The sequence below is a fragment of the Morchella sextelata genome (assembly GCF_020137385.1).
Source record: "Morchella sextelata strain SCLS chromosome Unknown scls_25, whole genome shotgun sequence".
Lineage (NCBI taxonomy): Eukaryota > Fungi > Ascomycota > Pezizomycetes > Pezizales > Morchellaceae > Morchella > Morchella sextelata.
The window spans coordinates 578860-597376 of NW_025408640.1; the positions used below are offsets into that span (position 1 = coordinate 578860).

Genomic DNA, 18517 nt, shown 5'->3' on the forward strand with positions numbered 1-18517 from the left:
TCTATAGCGGCCGCGGAGGTCTTCGACAAATCAGGGTCTATTATGTTCAAAAGGGGTGTTCGTATGTGTGAAAGTCCATGATATATTTTCTATCGGGTATATTGGCTATTTATTTATAGTAACGAAAAACAGAAGAAACAAATGACTTCACTCTATTCCTTCTCTTCCATATTGAACCCATAGACCACTAGTAACTAGAGAGCGTTCTAGAAAGTGAAATAAAGTGAGACAAATAGTTTCACTAGTGAAATTATTGAAAGAAATATTTAACGGGAAAATTGCTTTATAAGGGAATAAAGAAAACGAAAAATAAGGAATAAAGAAAAACTTTGCGTTGATGATTAGTCAACTTTTTACTGTCGGGAAGATGTTTCTGTGGGGTTGAATGGTTCCGGGCAGGGGTAGCGATGTGGCTGATAGGGTTAGGGTTGGCCAATTAATTGTCGCGGGATACCAGACAGCATGCAAGGGTCTGCACTACATATCTAATGCTACGAAACGAAACGCAAAACTAACCAAATTTTTTTTCCGTTCTATAAGAATATTGGGGATCTGTATAATATGATTATAAACTGTATCACTTGCGACATAACCGAAGATACTACAGTGGAGTCTCGATAGTAGCATATGGTCGGGAACTAGTTTTCGTGTGCTACTAAGTGCCTGCATTTAGCTGTTTGCGCGTTTTTGAAGCCGTGACTGGTATGGAGAGCGTAGGTTGTGAGGTGGTGTTTGTTCTTCTGGGGTGTTCGTATATGGTTACCCCTTATTGTGGAAAAGGTGGAGCGAACGCGCTGCCGGATATCAGTATAACGACGGAGAGAAAGACAAGGAGCGGATAAAGGACGAAGGAATAAGTAAAGATGTAGGTGCATATGAGGGCCGTGAGAAATCCTATAAAACACTCAGTGCCTCGCTCGCTACTAAACGATGGAGCAAGAGATTAAGCAGGATAAGAGAATTCAAATACTTGCCTTCACCTGTCGGTCCCTATTTCTTCTATTTAACTCTCAGCACATGGTACGTAAAATGTACAAATCTGTAATTCGACTTTTTAATACTTTATTTAACTATCTCAGAACCAATCCCCCGCTCTATATTCTTCTATAGGATAAGCTCTACGCTTCTATTTCCTCTCTGGCCTTTTCCTTACAGCACCTCAGTATATTGCCAAATAGCGCTAGTGTCGTCCCTCCTGTCTCAGCTGCCTCATCGAAATCACAATAAATATTGTCCAAAAAGTCTATCCACTTATAACTACATCCCTCTACTAGAGCGCTAAGATCCGTAGTGACATCAGCTCCAGAAGGGTCAAGCGAGAGTTTTAGATGAGGGTTATGAAGCTCCGCCGAGATGTCGCGTATCGCAGACTTGAGATGAACATCGATCTCTTTTAAGACGCTGACAATTTTTAAGAAGTTCTTTGTCGTGTGACGGAGCTCTTCTCTCATCTCAATAAAGTCCTTCTGGAGGGATATGTAATCAGGAAGAGGGTGGAGTTCGGTCATGTCTCAGGGGAAGATGGAGATTGTATCGCTCGGTCCGCAGCCTTATATATAGCTTTCGGGAGTGTGAGCGATGGAGGGTTATACACAAATCCGGAGAAGGATCAGTAGTTTATATATCTTCTTTAATATTTAAATTACCTTTTTATTGCTATGACGGTCCGTTAGCGACCGACCACGAAGGACCTGACCTCTTCGAGGATCTTGGAGACACATAATCCAGACTTTTCGAGCCCACTCCCATCGTTTCCATGATGTTCCCGGAGATTCAGGAATACTTTCTCGCCAGTTTTGAAAACGATGATACTGAGATAAAGAGCACGCTGGAACTGGTATTCGGAAAAAGCTTCTATTCGCATCGCTCTCACGCTTTACTTATCTCTAAATAACGAAGTCACTAATACTGCTACCAGCCAGTCACAAAATCCCCTTACTACTCACACGCGCACTCTCATTCGCCCAGCTTCTCCTCCGGATACATTCGAAACCCCCAATATATCACGGTTACTCTAACCACCATCCTGACATTCCCGCTCTCACCTCCATACTTTCGAACTCGTTCTCAAGCTCCTCCACCATATCATCAATCCTCTTAATCTCCGCCCATATTTCCTCCATAACAGACCTCAATATTGTAATCTCCCATACCAGTTCGAGGTCAGAACCGCCAAACTCAATCGCAGTCTTGATGTCAAAGCCATCGAGGTCGGCAATTGGATTGTTGTGGAGCGCCGTTTCGAGCTGGAACTGCAACTGCTCGAGGTCTTCATGGGCCTTGAAGTAGGTGTTGAATAGTACTTCGAGCTCGCTTTTGAGGCAGAGCAGCTCACTTTGGCAGGAGGTCTGTGGAGTTTGGGTGTCGGACATGTTGAGTTATGGTATGTTTTCTGGGTGCTTGTAGCTTGTGTATAATCGGTGATGAATGTGGTTTTCAGTGTGGAGGTTGAGAAGATTGCTCTCCTGTGGGATTGATATAGGTACACTATGAGAGAGCTTGTGATTTATATAGCATCGGCTGATTTCACGTATGCACAGAAGCTTGCTTGATAAATATTTCCAGGAGGGTGCGGTAATGGGCCAAGAAAAATCTGCTTTCATGATAATTGCAAGCAGCATAAATCAACACCTTGAAGTCATCTTGACATGAATTATCTCGGAAGTAGCAGTTAAATTTGTGAACTTTCAAGATCACAGCTACGTGGATCATCCAATCCTGTATCAATTCCTCTACGCTTTTTTGCCGGAGGTTTAAGGATTGGTAGTAATATCATGGCAGTTGGTGTTAGAGTAGGGAAAGCCGGTGCACACGAGTTTGACGTGACTGAAACTCTGTATATTCTATGCCACGTTCACCGAGTAAAACAGTGAGAACTGGGAATCGATTTGTTCACCGCCGGGTTTCAAGATACGCGACTCCCTCATGTAGCATTCAAAGTAGGTTCCAGAACCTCGCTGCTTATGATGCCGCACTCAAGAGTATTCCACACAGATTTTGAAACCTTCTCTCTCCCCCGGTACAAAAGGAAACCGGCATCACGATCCCACCACCCAACAGCACTAACATTCTCAGATTCTATACCCACAGCTACGAGACCACAATAACAAGAACAACCCCCTCCACACACACATACACTACCACGCAAAATGAAACTGCCCCCCCAGCACTACGCCAGCCATATCGGCCGCAACCTCCGCACTCTCTCGACCACCCTCCACCGTGTCAACACCGGCCTTGACACCATCCGCGTCCGCATCCACCTGCTTGGCTACACCGAGCTTCATGCCCACCTCTCCAGTGGCCGAGCGCCGGAACATATCCATATCACTCCCGACAATGCGCGGGAAATGTACGAGGGCCTCCGTGGGACTCAAGACATGCTCGCGATAGACAGCAGCGACCTCAGCGCCTGCTGCGAGAGTTTAAATGGTGTTCGCGGAGTGCTGGAAGCACTTATTGCGCCTCGGCGGGGCCGAGATTCTGTGGAGGGGGGTGAAGAGGAGGGGGGAATCTCGTGGCCGGGGCTTGAAGACTCGATTGCAGACCATGAGAGGATTCTCCGGAATCAGGGGATGAAGTATCAGGAGCACTTGAGGATCATGATGGTTACGCAAGAGGTGATGGGCACAGGTGCAGCGACTGAGGATGAGCTGAAGGTGGCGAGTGAGTTGTGTACGGAATTTATGAACCTGGCAGAGAGGTATCTGTGGTCGTTGAAGGACTTTCGGGCCTGCTGTGATGTGGTTGCGGATGTGAAGATGTGGTTGGAGGATCTTGAAAGGTGGAGGCGGGGTTGAGGAGAGTGAGTGATGAGAGGGAATAGATTAGTATTTCGTTAGGTGCTAGGGATATTTAAGGTTACAGTTTTCGATATTTGCTTATGGCTAACTCGTCAAGTTTTTCCGGTTGTGAGAATGAAGGGATAATGGAATAGAATTAGTTTAGAAGAATAACACAAGCGGAAATGGATAGAAAACGAAGGATAGAAATAGAAAGGAAACCTACTTAAGCCCAAGAAACTAGCGGAAAAGGAAGGAAACGACAGGGGATCAAACCGACTAAAATAGAGACGAAACAGCCGACATCGATAGAACTGGGAGATTCAATGAAAACCAATACGGAATCAACTATCGGCGTTGGAAATGATAATTACACAGCATTCTGAGTTTACGCCTCAGGCTGGTTAGTCTCCGCTCCCGTGCGTAATAAATTGATCCAGATGTGTTTAGCGGGTAAAAGACTATTATTCGGCTGCAGATGTTGGTTAGCGAGCTAGGTTAAAAGTAGATTTGTTAGCCGAGCGGCTCCTACATTGCGCCGTAGCCGATTGCGTATCCTTCAGACTAACCCACGTATATTGAGGAATGTGGATATACTCGTAGCGTTTTTACGTTTCCGAGCTGGACTGGGTCTGCATGCCACCAAAATCTGGTTGTCAAGCACTATTTACGCCCATATGCCGACCAGTCCAGTTCGGAAACTTAAAAAAACTACGAGTATGGTGCCCCAAGTAATTTCCGAGAGATATGGTATCACGTGGCCTTACATCGCCTGCGGGTGTACTATATCTGGTACCGGTGGCAGGTACACAGGAGGAGGATATCTGGTACCCGTGACTCATTATACCCCCTCGCAGTATACCTCAACCCGTGCGCAGTGACACGGCCCGGGGCCGTAAGAACCGCAACGCCCGCCCGACACACAGCTACAGACCATCAAAAATATATCCACACTTGGAGATAACTCTCGTTCAGGACAAGACCTATCACATATACGAGCCCAATCCCACCCCGTACGTTATACCCCCGAGTCAATCCTTTTAAACCCCCCGAGATCATACCCTTGAATGTTGTTACATCTGATGATTTAGTCATCATTCCCGTGTAAAAAGTTCTAATACTAACGGATAATCCCGATAGAGCATTTTCAGTACGTGCGATTATCGGATATGTCGACCCTCAATGAACGTAAGCGAATTAAGACAGTCTATACTGCCCGACTCTCTGGACATTTCTCGAAGCATACAGGCTCACGGTATTTAGAACTCGTTAATCGAATGAACCCTTCCGACGACATGTTGATGGCGCTCAGAAGGTTTGGGGAGCGGGCAATTGACATGCGTTTGATGTCCGAGGGCGACGAAGCCTATGCAGCTTGGGTGGTGGTTTCCAACGGGCTTCCCGAGCTCCTGCGTCAGTTGAGACCCTTTGCCCCAACTGGGCCTATCAGTGTGGTCACCGCACTCCGGTCTGCTATCGTACTCCAGGAAGAAGATCTCATTCGGGGGTTGATTCCCCACGTCGAAGACGTCGACCTTCTTGACGCTCTCTGGTGCTCTATTGAGTCCGAGGATGCAAAGATGACTTCCGCCTTCCTTCCGAATCTCCCGGCACATCTCCAGGCTGAAGCCGCAACCACCTGTCTCGAACAAGTAGTTACCACGGGAAGGACTGACCTCCTTCAACTACTCATTACCGGAGGAGCGGATCTGGACAAGATAACGACCGAATGCGGGTGTGCTAAAAACAAGGAAACATGCTTACATTGGCTAGCATCGTGCGGACTCTGGACCAGATTTTTTCGCGAGACTCTGCTCCCAATAGTCAAGATGTTCTGTGACGCCGGCGCAAATCTCAACATGAAAGACAATAAGGGGCGCACGGCTTTGCATTACTTCGCCATCAATGGTGCTCGTACGGTCAAGCCGCTTCTAAGACCTGCCGACTTCACCACCGACGGGATCGCTTGGGTATACGAATCTGTCCTCCAGACACTTATTGACGCAGGTGCAGATGTCAATGCGCAGGATACAGACGGGAACACGCCTCTACATCTTGCTGCGATTCATGGCGAGGAGATCATGGTCAATCTCCTCCTCAAAGCGGCGGTCAACGCGCTAATTAAGGACAACGACGGGAACACCGCGAGCACAATCGCGACCTTGAGCATGCAGTACGTGGTGCGCAAGTACGAGAGAGCTCAAGCAAAGAAGCTGGAGGTAGTCAAGGAGTTGGAGTCTGCAAAGCAGCTCGAGGCAGCGGAAGAGATGGAGGCAGCTGAGAAAAGGAAATTCATCAAGGAATGGGAGGATGCGTTTTAAAGACAGGATCGACGTTCTCTATACCTTACCTACATTCCTTAGCCCCTTTAGTTGATCGATTGATTGATTAGGTCAATAAGTTAGTTCCTTCAATTGATTAACCGTGCATCAGAATAGGAACTCGAAGGGTCCAGAAATTAGAATATTAATGACCCTTCAGTTAATTAATTGACCGTCTCACGATGAACCAATGCTTTGTTACCATTACCTTCCGGCCCCATAAGGATTATACCTCCGAAAGCATATATGGGTATATACCAGAAATACCAGGTTATATCATTATTAGTATTTCAAACAGTCTAGAATTATAACAGGTTTAAGATTTCTCTTCCTCATACGTTTCTATCGTAGTGCTTTTATTCAAATTATATCTTGAGATTTATGTATCTAACCTGCTCTAATCCTAACCATACCTACATCCTTCGAACTCCTTTCACTCCGCATGGAGACTAGCCTCGCGACGCCACCAAAAATATCACTTCTCAATAAAATTAAGGACACGGCAATTAAAGTTTGGTTTCTAGGTTGACCAAACTAGCTAGTCAGCGTGTTGTGTAACGAGGGAGTGCTGTGCCGCTAGAGCGTCATGGAATATCACTCGCTTTCTCCAATGATACTCAGTGACCTTGCAATTTCTCCTTCGCCTAATTCACTAATTAGTAACTTTGCACGGTAACCGAGCACAGGTCAAAAGCCTAAGGGTACACGTAGTTATAGAGGGTGATAGGGATGAATAGCAGGATCTGACTAGACTATGCCCATACCAGTGTACTTTGCATTATTTAACAGGATTGCCAAGTCTTTATCCTGTGGGATGAGAGGGATGGGAAAAAGGGCTTTTATTAAAGAGCAATTCAAGCAGGAGGGGAAACGATCATCAAGACGACTCATTTCGTCCGGCTGCTATTAGAACCTCAAGATTCGAACGCGCTCGGAGCTCCCGATGTGGATTTCATAGGCACTCCGATATATCGATAGGAACGGTTCTTAGTGCAGATTTTGATGTTATGAGGGGGCGTTGTTACGGTGGCAAAACCTCTTTGAAAATTAGTTTCTCGGGAGAAGGCCATGATATTCATATGGAGCAAACCTCTTTGTTTTGAAGGAGCATGTGCTTTGTTAAACAAGGATACTGAGGTTTCTGAAGGAGAAGCTGTTGTCTCTTCCGTGGATAAGTTCCTTTGTTCCTGTATATATCCGTAGCTTAGGGGGAGCTATCTGTGTATATAAATAAAGTTTTTTGTTTCTGCGCTGTACATATGCTTGTTTAGACGTCAGTTATCGGTGCGGGATGCACCAAAGAAAATGAAGAGGATTATTTTCTCTCTCATGATGATTGTATAAATCTCCTAATACACGCACATATTGTGTTTTCCTTCTATAGAGCGCAAGAGTTATTACTGCACCGTATATAAACGATAAGAATTATGGTATAGTTAAGCAAGTCAAACCTACTGTACCGGGCAAATGCAAAGCGACAGTTGGTTTTGGCTGACACCCTTCCTTAATGCCACTCGTCCCGAGAAAGCGACAATTGTCCAAGATACACCTAAATTGGAAAGGATCCGTCATATTTGAGACAAGTATTTTTATTAACTGTGGCCGAAAAGAATCTTCTTAGGGAGAAAATGCAAAGGATTACTATTTATAGAGTTTTTTTGGAGTATTTACTGCCAGTTCTAAGGCGACCGTGACATCTGTTGTCGCTTTGCAATTGCCCGGTACAGTAATGGAAATCAGTCATTTCGATCCGCGGCTGGAGCTAGCTGGTAAAGATGGTTCAATGCATTGATGAAGATCACCTGACATTTCCCCGACGAATCTTACTCTCTTAGCGATATTGAGGGCCGCTTCGGTGCCTACTCATTTCCATGTAAGGTGCAAAACCTCTTTTCAGTGTCAGGTGCGCTTTGCTAAAGCTGCATAGATATTAGTAGGGTCGCTCACTTCCACTACCCCCAAATGTTCTCTCATCTCGAACTCTCAATCACCAGCTCAAAGAAAGCTCCCGAAGCATATACTCTTTGATAACTTCGCATCACCTCTATCGAACACAACATTCCGAAATGAGTTGTAACTGGGATACTTCGCTCGATATGTTTGTTACATTCAAATTAATGCATTCTAACATGAGAAGAGTACTAATCGTATATGAAAGGGTTATGCACTGGTTTACCCCAGAGCTGGCTGCAACTCTTGACATTTGTCCACCAACAACCTATGTCATCCAGGAAGAACCGGAGTTTCAGCGTTTGTTTCTCCCACTCTCCACCTCATGATGAACATGTTTAATACTTGTGGCCGGGTTTGTATATGTAATTTTGCTGACTTTATAATAGGTCCACCGTTGCCCTACAATCCGTTCGACCATATCCCTGTGGAGATCATCCGCCATATTGGGGAGATTTCGGAAGATCCAGACGCAGTTGCTGCACTCGCCCTTTCTAACCACGACCTCGAATCCATTTTGGAGGGGTCCAGTGACCCTGGAGCGACGGCATATGCAGCAATTTGCAGCCTCGAGCGGAACCTTGTCCAACGTACACTACGGAAACGGGGCGGTCACGCCATCCGAACTGGATTGACAAGGTATGTGAATGATGTCTATGCCTTAGACGTAATCGCGCAGCACAATCGTCGCGATCTCTTGTCGATCGTCGAGCCCTATATTACATATGGAGACCCCGGCACTCACGCTGCGGTGATCACCGCCGTCGAACGCGGACACCACAACCTCGTCCGACGCCTCATGCCACACCTGTCAGATGATTCTATCATCCAGGCATTTGGGGAAACATGCACCGCCGGCGATTCCTCAGTAGTGAACTCCCTAATCTACCATGTCCCTACCCGCCTCTGGAGAAAGGTCTGCTCTTTAAACCTTGAGTCCGCGGTAACCAGCGCCAGAATCGAGCTAGTTCGTGTCCTGATCGCAGCAGGCGCCGACCTAGATACGATTATGGTATCCGAGCAGGACGAATCCGATCAAAGCACCTGCCTCCACTGGCTGGCGATATACGGCCTAGGGACCAATGAGATCCACCACTCTGTCGGCCCACTTGTTCGGATGTTTTGCGAAGATGGGGCGAATGTCAACGCCCTGGATTCTAAAGGTCGCTCCTCGCTTCATTATTTTGCACTTGGCGGATCGAGAGCAGTAGGCCTCTTCGAGCAGTTCCCTGACGACTTTACGAACCAGAGACTCGGCTTGGTGTATGAGGTTGCTTTAAAGGATATCATTAAAGCCGGTGCCAAGATCGATCAACAGGATGAGTTCGGAAAGACTCCTCTCCACCTCGCGGTGGAGAACCGGGAGTCTGTTATGATCAAAGTCCTAATGGAGGCTGGAGTCAATGCTTTGATCCGCGACCACGAAGGAATTAGAGCAAGCAGAGCCAATGAGACCGCCCATATTACTCCCCATACGATCGAATACCAAGTCCTGATGCTTGAGATGAAGCAGGAGATGTTAGCTAAAATTCAGGAATCAGCAGTTCTCTGAGAATTGCTGTGGGGATAGGGTTGCCGTTGGAAAACATTTACTTTGTCACTTTTCTTTTGTCGGGAGTTCTCTCCCCCCCTGTCGAAAATGATTATTGTAACTTATTTCACAAAGCTTATCAAGAAGTGAAACATCTCTACTGCAGTTAAATTAGAAAACAACGTTATCACTATAGTTGCCTGAAATTAACAAGGTCTTTCCCTATCCTCTTGTCCGAACTCTACAAGATTATATCGTAAATATCTTTAATTTGTGCTTTTCTTTACTTACGCTATGGTCATTTAAATCTGAGCGATAGAAACTCGTGTAAGCAGGTAGTGTACTATGATCCGCGAGGCTCTGGGTAGTAATGTGATCATCCACGCTTATCTCGACATTTGTAGGCATGAGTAGGGCTTGTAGCATGGAAAGTTTGCAAACATAAATCAAATAATTTTTCTGATCTTTCTCTTTGCGAACCTGATCGCGGTCTAATCATGCAAATGAAGGCTTATATATATGTACATCATCTAATCTCCGAACGTGTTCGCTTCCGTCCTACTCGCGTACCTGGTTTACTTTTTCAGGACAATTTACTTATCTCTCCTGGATGAAAGAAAGCTAAGTTTGAGATTCTAACAAATTTTCTTCTTATTTTTACTCACAATCGGCTCCATCCACATCCCTGGTAGAGTACAACCACCTCCGAGCTATTCGCGCTAGCTAAGGGTTAGGGTTGGGTAAAAAAAAATTTCGGGGGGGGGCGTTCGAGTCCCGTCTCTAGCATGCACATCCATACTAAAATGAACATTTAGAGTTACGAAAGACGACTTAGAGCGGGATACGAACGTCCACAAAGAAAATCCAAACTTAATTTACAGTCTATGATATTTGTCACGACTAATCTCTGTAGTACACCACCAATGTTCGATTAGTGTACCCCCGCCGTCTCTAGCTCTGGGCCATCGATCGCGGTATCGAAAGATATTTCCAAGCTTTAATTGGAGGGGCTACTAGTCTTTCTTTCCTCTGAGTACGACGGACTATCGGTTTGACCGCTGCCATCTTGGGACCTCGGCATCGAAAGATTTATTCGCACCGATCGAAGGTGATACTGTGGGGCCCAGGCGTGGGTTATTTAGCATCAGAAAGTGAAAGCGTATACAGAGCAAGTGGAAGATCGTCTCTGGTCAGTCTGCGATGGAACAATATGGGTAGCCAGAATCATAGAGTATCACTCGGTTATTTTCTCGAATACCACAAAGAATTTGATAAATATATTTAGACTCAAAGAATAGGGGGGGAATAGGCTATACTAGCAACGTAAATGAATCAATTGATGCATTGCCCATTAAAGCGAATTGAGTAATTGAATCAATTGATTCATTTACCGGGGACGCCGTTAGTAAATGACACAGGTGATCCATTTACTGCACCAAGTGATGTATTTACAGAGTGACATTTCGTAATAGATGAAAGTATGATTTTCTTTGCACATTCCCACTATATTCCGGTTCTCTATGCATAAACCCATAATTATTCTGTGTTATTTGGCGCAAGTGATATAGTCTACCAAGTGTTTCTGGAGCTTCTGGGTTCAACTCTCACTGCTAGCAATTATTTTTGCTGTTCTTTGGCAAACAAATAATTGACCGCCTAGAAAGTCCTTTTCGAGACTAGCTCGGTCTTTAATGTGTAAACAAAAGGGACATATTGAACTAAGGGATTCGTTTACTGATCCGTTTACACATAGTAAATTTATGACATTTACTTGCGTCGTCATGATTCATTTACAGGATTAATTTACTGATTCGTTTACTTGCGCGGTAGAGAGGTGATTTACAGGCAAAGTCAGTTGTCATCACACCGAGATCTCTCTAGCAGGTTCCAAAAATACTCAGTCCTATTTGCCTTGCGTGCACATGCGGTGGACCCGTTCTTGTTATTGGAATTCCGGCGAAAAATACATCTTGTGTACGGGCTCCATGAATGCATACAAGTATGTATCCGAACTTTTATTTGCACATTACTCTTTTTCAACTTGAACACACGCATGGTTATTTTTCACGCCGCCGGCATTGCTCTACCTAGGTCCCGAGCCTTCATATTTTAGGTGTACAGTCGTTTTGACAAAATAACTTTCTCTGTTAGTACTTCATGCCATCCCTTGATATCAACGTTCTTAACCCCCGCCAAACTACATAGACACCTCACTCGCGAGTGGAGAACACGGTATGATCCCATTGTTGAGACCTAGCATAAAGTTGAGTCATATAGATCAAATAGAGGTTAATAGGGATAATGAACACAACTGCGAAGGGAGCATAGATCGCCGAATTAATCCCTGGCCTGACATTAATTATTTCCATCATGAGCGCTTGCAGTGATACGCGTTGAGTCATGTCGTTAGGGTTAGGGTTACTATTCATTCCTTGACAGTTAACGTTTTTCGTTTTTGCAGACACTGGTTACCACATATTGATCACTCATTTGTCCCTTTGCAGGCGGTGCTGTTGCATCCATATATATATCCTTTTCCCACCTTTCTTTCCTTGTGCATTACCGTTGACATTGCGACTTCAAATAGCCATCATTATTATTTTCATTGTTCGGGAGGACGATTTCCTTATCATCTCGTTTAGTTAAGTTCCTACGTTTTTTCTTTATAGATAAAAGAGCTTTTTGTCTTTGTACATATGCGTGCATGTCAGTAGGTAAAGAAACAGGGTGACAGGAAACCGCACCATTCCATCGGAGGAAAACAAAAGAAATTCATATAAATATCCCTGTATAACACCTATTGATATTCATTACTTCCCTCGTTCCTACGTTCCGGGGTTTTATATTTTAAATCTCATTACTTATGTACTTATGAAACTATGTAATTCAGTGGAGAATTGATCGGAGTGGATCAGCTATATCACCGAATTCCGCCGCACACTCCCGAGACGGATCGGAGGTGTTATAATATAACTGTTCGAGACAAGTCACAGAATTAATTGAGATGGTCTGTTTTACCTCGCCTCATGCCATGTCGCCCTCTCACGGTCTAGGCTTGTACTGGCTGTATGAAATAACATTATTTTATATACCTAGTGTCGTGAGCGCTGTTTGCTGATATCGAAACTATAGTCTCTGTGTTTAATTATATTGTGGTCACTAAGTGGTATGCACGCCCCGAGACATACCTAGAAAACCAGAGTAGATTATGAACTACTGCTAATCATATATCTTCACCAATTTTCCAGCTGCAGTTCGAAAAATCTCATAAGCTATAGATGGATATATCTCAACCACCTAAAGACTCTGCGGATATCGAGTCCGAAAATAATGGTAAGTCATATTAATTCCTCGAATTGCTTGCTGTTTAATCTATGTATCGTTTCTTACCTCTCGAATGAATTTCATAGCTTCGTCTCCCTCTTCCAACCCTTTCGACAATACCGCTGTCGAGGTCATTCGACTTATCGCATCCAACCTCCCAGGTGAGCCAGAGGCAGTCGGCGCTCTGGCTCTCTGTAATCAAGTCCTGGAGTCCATCTTGGACGACATGATTCCGCCAGAAGCGATCGCGTATGCGGCAATCCGTAGCTTGGACCGGAACCTGGTCTCAATGACAATTAGGAAGAGGGGAGCGGACACCATGGTCCTGGCTCTCACCAGAACCGACATTTACGACATTTACGTCCTCAATGTCGTCGTAAAAAACAATCGCGAAGACCTATTCGGTTTAATCGAACCGTTTATTACAGCGGAGCACCCATCAACGCACGTCGCCGCCTGTAGTGCAAGCGGATACGGATATTATCCGCTTCTTCACAGGCTCATGCCTTACCTTGCTGAAGACACCATTTTGGAGATTTTCGAAATGATGTGCAACGGTGGCATCGTCTCCGAAGTGGTGGCTCTCCTCGCCCTCACACCAACCCAGCTTCGCCCAAAACTGTGCACTCTAAATATGGAATCGGCAGTCACCAGCGGTAGAGTCGAACTCCTCCGCGTCCTGATCGAAGGGGGTACGGACCTCAATACGATCATGATCAGCGAGTCAATCGACTGGGAGGAGCGTACCTGCCTCCACTGGCTCGGCATCTACTGGCTTCGGACCAATCAGCTTAATAATGCCTTCTCCCCTATGATCAAGATGTTCTGCCAGGCCGGCGGTGCAGATCTGAATGCACTCGACTGCCAAGGTCGTAATGTCCTCCACGAATTTGCCTTAAACGGTTCGAAACTAGTCACCCCTTCTCAACCTTTCGAGGATGACTTCACCAACGAAAGACCCGACTGGCTTTACGAGTGCGCGTTGCGCGAGATTATCGAGGCAGGCGCCAATGTCAACCAGCAGGACGAATTTGGCAAAACACCTCTCCACTACGCAGTCCAGAATCGTGAGGCGGTCATGGTTAGGATCCTCTATGAGTATGGTGTCAACACGCTCATCGAGGATAGCGAGGGCATCCGGGCCAGTAAGACAAATGGCCTTGCATGCATGGCTCCGCACACCTTGGAATTCAAGGTCCTCATGATGGAAGTGGAACAGGAGAAATGGGTTGATGGCGAGGAGATGGAGGCTCTGCTATTTAAACTTGATTCTTCTGGTACTTCTGGTTGGCTGAGATTCCTTCAGTTATCCTGCCAGACCCGTTAAACGATCAATAGTCTATTGTCTTCGGTGAGGATGCCTATTAACTAGCCTTCCTTAACTTGGTTACTTAAATAAAGATTATTCTTCTAGTTTGTGATGTTCTTAGTACTGCAGCCTCTTTGAAATTGTGTTTTAATATTTTTCCCTGAACCAACCGAACCCACACTGATCTCCATCCACATTAAAATGAACCTGAACTGTATCGTAATTAGAGCTCACTGTATCACAACACATATTTCCACATATATCTCCCCGCGGAAATCTAATATATCGCATTGGTTTCGGGAAGCATTCCCTGTGCTCGTCTCTCGACTGAGTCTACCGTTATGAAATCAGCAATACTCACGGCTTGGCGCCAGGGTTAGGGTTAGGCAGGAGATGGCAGCTTTACCTACCAGTGACACTGGCAAAGAAAGGACGAGTAGCTAGATAAGAGAGCATAATTAACTAGTTAGGTGGATATTACATCCATGTAGAATACTTTCTTATGGTTCGGCTACATCAACGCAGACCTAGTAGTACCCCGGTAACAGACAATCCCGATTACAGGACAATTGGAGTTCGCAAATTCAATTAGCGGCATATAGTTATAAATTGTCCCGATCTCAGACTCTTGGTATTCAAATCTCATGGACTCGGGAACGCTATGAAGTGGTTGGGTTGTCGCACGTGAATGTAGCTGACTAAATTACCTTGGCGCGTGGACGTTTTGGGGAACGCCGTGAGAAAAAGGATATGCGCCACATCATCACCGCTGGGGGCAGATGTCTACAATATGTGTGTGATCATATCCGGGTATAGGCGCTGGACACCTTTCATCTCTAACCCAGGTACCGCAAAATCTCGAGTTATTCGGGGGGTTGCCGAGGCGACCTGTTAAACTGCGTTTAGTTTAGATCCTGTAAAATAGGACTGTTTTCTTCCTCTAAAGGTGAAGATCTTCAGCTTTTTGCTTTGGCAACCCCCCGAATAACTCGAGATTTAATGGTATACGTATGTCGGCTCATCGGACACGCAGTATTATGACGACAGTCTCAACCTATCACTCGATCCCATCAAAAGCCGACAATGTATCCAAGTCTTTGATCCGCCGGTTGCTGCAGACCAGCTTCCCGGTATTAGTATACTTGAGGATCCTGGACTATATACCGCGTTTCCTATAATTCATAATACAACTTCTTCAGGTGGCTTTTCGGTACCCTCGATTTTCTGGCCCCAGGTGCATCATGGTCTATCACTTGGGTCTTGCACAGTTAGGCTGCACGACAAGCGGATAATAGCAAGCAATTACCAGCGATTCAAAAGAAAGCGATTGAGCATGACGGGAATACTTTAAAAAGAAGGTGGAAGATGAATGATTTGAAAGGGATCTTTATGATAGATCATCGCGACTAGGTAGCTCCGGCTGATCCCACCGCGGGAGACCTGTAGCCGAATTCTGAAGGCGCTGGATTTATTTTCCGTTGCGGTCTTCCTACATTTTTAGTGGCGAACGTATCGTGAATACTGTTCGAATAAACCTGCATAAACAATTTCTTTTTCTATTTCTCTTTTTCAACTCTGGAGAGGTTCTTTTGTTAATGGTGGGGTCGGCCTTCATCGTCTGTGGAATAAGATAATTCGAAAGCTTGAAAGAATTGTTTCCGGACAGAATATATATATCCGCGAATTACTTCAAACTGCTGCTTGCTTTTCGGAGACAATAATCGCTTTGTAGATGTCTGTGACCGCGGTCGGGACTCCGCATACATATTTCAATTCTTCTTTTATTGAAGGGATCAGTGTTGGAACATAGGAACACTCAACTCAAGATCCATTTTTTGCGTTCATAATTTGCGCTTTTAGTTGCTACAAGTAGCGCACAATCCGATCATTCGTGAAAATACTCAATTGCCTCTTCGACTCATGCGAGATCGACCAAAGGATATCTTCTTTACTATCGAAATATTCCCAAAAGGGCCTCTAGTAGTGCTCCCTTCCACCTTTCGTCGGTGGAAACCTGAAGCACGATAATCATGTCTCCCGATGCCCTTCATCACATCAGAGAATGCGCAGCCAGGAAGTATATATATGAGCTAAATCCCTCTGCGTATGGATCTGATATCTGATAAGAAATACCATAATCAACTATACATCACGGAAGATTACCTTTTGAAAGAGTGCTTGCTTCGGGGAATGAGACATGATGGCCTACGGGAGTCTAGCTTCTGTCTGCTAGGGTTCAACGCCTAAGTGCTGATTTTCAAAAGTGGGTAGAAGGTGCTATATCTTATTACGCGACCACTGTAATAATAAAATAATAACTCCAAACTTTGCACCAGTCAGTATTCACAGAAGCATTGAGATTCGTCTGATATCTTGACGCTAAATTCACAGGTTCTCTAAGCCTGGAGCATAGCTATAAAATCTTGTTGCCCATTACTAACATAGCTATTAAGATATTTAATCGAGGTTATAATACCTATACTCAAGATGACTTCATCAAACAGCGGTGTCATTCTTGAACAGGCCGGAAACCCTGGTAAGTTCTATACTACCCAATCCTATCGTACGATCAATTTTTCCTAACTTTATTCTTAGATTTAACCTCTATTGGAAGACCTTTCTCCTCGATTCCGGTCGAGATTGTTCTTAACATCCGTCGATCAATCCGCGATGCCGATGACCTGGCATCGCTTTCTTTCTGCTGCCAGGACCTCGAGTTCCTTCTCGAGGGATTTATCGACCCCGAAGCCCTCGCCTATACCTCAATTTGCAGTCTTGAAAAGACTCTAGTTCTCCGCACTCTGCGCAAAAGAGGCCCTAACGCAATGATACTTGCACTACTCCGTGAGATCGAAGATGGAAATGCGCTTGACATTGTAGCGCGGGCAGGCCGCATGGATATTTTCAATATCATTCAACCATATATCACTTATGGAGCAGAATCCACCGTTGCAGCGTTCAAATCAGCAGTCCGAATCAACCACGAACAACTGATGCAAGGGCTCGTAACTTATCTCCCCAAAGGGGGCCTCCTAGAGGTCTTTCTGGATGCCTGCATTTACACCACGCCGGGAGTCATCAAGAGACTTATCCCTCATATTCCCATTAAGATTCGCCGCCAGGCCTGCTCACTAGCACTTGAGACTGCTGTCACTGGTGGCAAAATCGGTCTGCTGAGGGTTCTAATTGAGGGTGGCGTTGACACCGACAGGTATCTGACTGAAGAAGGCCGGGGGCGTGATCAACGTACATGTTTGCACTGGTTGGGGATGTGGGGCCTCCTGAACAACGATATCCACCGGTCTGTCAGACCAATGGTGAAAATGTTGTGCGCAGCAGGAGCAAATCCCAATGCTATCGACTATAAGGGGCGAACCCCATTGCATGATTTCGCCCTCGCTGGACCGAATGCTATCACCCCTGGTGCCAGCCTCGAACTCGGTGGCAACGCCGATGACACCCCAATCAACAGACTCTACGAGTCTGTCTTGCGTATTTTGATTAAAGCAGGCGCAGATATTAATGTGAAAGATAACATCGGGAGGACGCCTCTTCACCTCGCGGCGAAGCACCGCGAATCGGTGATGTGCAACGTGCTCATCAAATTTGGCGTCAATGCGCTGATTACTGACGACAACTGGATCAGAGCGAGTCGAGTCAACGGACAAGCAGTATCTCCGCATAGCATCGAATTTAAAGTCTGGGAATATGAAAAGCGCCAGGAAAGGAAAGTGGGGCAGAAATGGGCCCATGTCTTGTGAGATCGGCTTGGAGGATAGCTACATATACTGGGTGTAGTTCTCTGCCGTTACAATATTAACATTGTTGAAATATCTCATGTTATTTTAGATGGAGCGTGGTAACTTATCATTCTAATCTAGAAAGGTAAATTAAATTCAATTGGTGTTATCAAATAAACTTTATCGATCGTTAAAACAATTGTTCATCAACTACTTGATCAAAATATTCTTTCATCCTCAACTTAGTCAAATGCAGTTTGTCAAAAATCAAGACGCGTAGAATCTCATTGCAAAGTAAATAAATAAGTAAATCAAAACAAAATGGACTAGGACAGCTAAACTATCAATACTCGCTTTTAGCTGGGGACGGGGATTAAAGTTGCACCTCCGAGTTTCTTCCTGTACGCGACGTGTCCTTAGCTGCGGCTATGCCAATTGAGGTTTAGTACCTACAAACATTTGCACTAATCTAGCTTTAAGGCTATAGATATGTGCGCCAACCGATGTTTAAAAACTGCGCGTGTGCATGTGTCCAGGACCGACGTTTGGGGCTCAGGCAT

General features: G+C 45.2%; 6 protein-coding genes across 6 annotated transcripts; 5 read left to right on the plus strand and 1 right to left on the minus strand.

Annotated features, from left to right (window-relative positions):
* Positions 1–1118: 1118 nt before the first annotated feature.
* Positions 1119–2372, minus strand: H6S33_008107 (uncharacterized protein; the record flags this gene model as incomplete). The annotated part of the gene is made up of 3 exons (XM_044839456.1): positions 1119–1466; positions 1682–1834; positions 2046–2372. The coding sequence occupies 3 exons, from the start codon at positions 2370–2372 to the stop codon at positions 1119–1121; spliced, it is 828 nt and encodes a 275-aa protein (XP_044688298.1).
* A 777-nt stretch (positions 2373–3149) lies between these two features.
* H6S33_008108 (uncharacterized protein) lies at positions 3150–3800 on the plus strand (the record flags this gene model as incomplete). Its single annotated transcript, XM_044839458.1, has 1 exon — positions 3150–3800. One exon carries the CDS (start codon positions 3150–3152, stop codon positions 3798–3800), a length of 651 nt encoding a protein of 216 aa, XP_044688299.1.
* A 1151-nt stretch (positions 3801–4951) lies between these two features.
* H6S33_008109 (uncharacterized protein) lies at positions 4952–6103 on the plus strand (the record flags this gene model as incomplete). The annotated part of the gene is made up of 1 exon (XM_044839459.1): positions 4952–6103. One exon carries the CDS (start codon positions 4952–4954, stop codon positions 6101–6103), a length of 1152 nt encoding a protein of 383 aa, XP_044688300.1.
* Positions 6104–8169: 2066 nt separating this feature from the next.
* On the plus strand, positions 8170–9605 carry H6S33_008110 (uncharacterized protein; the record flags this gene model as incomplete). The annotated part of the gene is made up of 3 exons (XM_044839460.1): positions 8170–8201; positions 8262–8353; positions 8443–9605. 3 exons carry the CDS (start codon positions 8170–8172, stop codon positions 9603–9605), a joined length of 1287 nt encoding a protein of 428 aa, XP_044688301.1.
* Positions 9606–12862: 3257 nt separating this feature from the next.
* H6S33_008111 (uncharacterized protein) lies at positions 12863–14235 on the plus strand (the record flags this gene model as incomplete). Its single annotated transcript, XM_044839461.1, has 2 exons — positions 12863–12917; positions 12995–14235. 2 exons carry the CDS (start codon positions 12863–12865, stop codon positions 14233–14235), a joined length of 1296 nt encoding a protein of 431 aa, XP_044688302.1.
* A 2469-nt stretch (positions 14236–16704) lies between these two features.
* On the plus strand, positions 16705–17978 carry H6S33_008112 (uncharacterized protein; the record flags this gene model as incomplete). Its single annotated transcript, XM_044839462.1, has 2 exons — positions 16705–16753; positions 16813–17978. The coding sequence occupies 2 exons, from the start codon at positions 16705–16707 to the stop codon at positions 17976–17978; spliced, it is 1215 nt and encodes a 404-aa protein (XP_044688303.1).
* Positions 17979–18517: the final 539 nt, after the last annotated feature.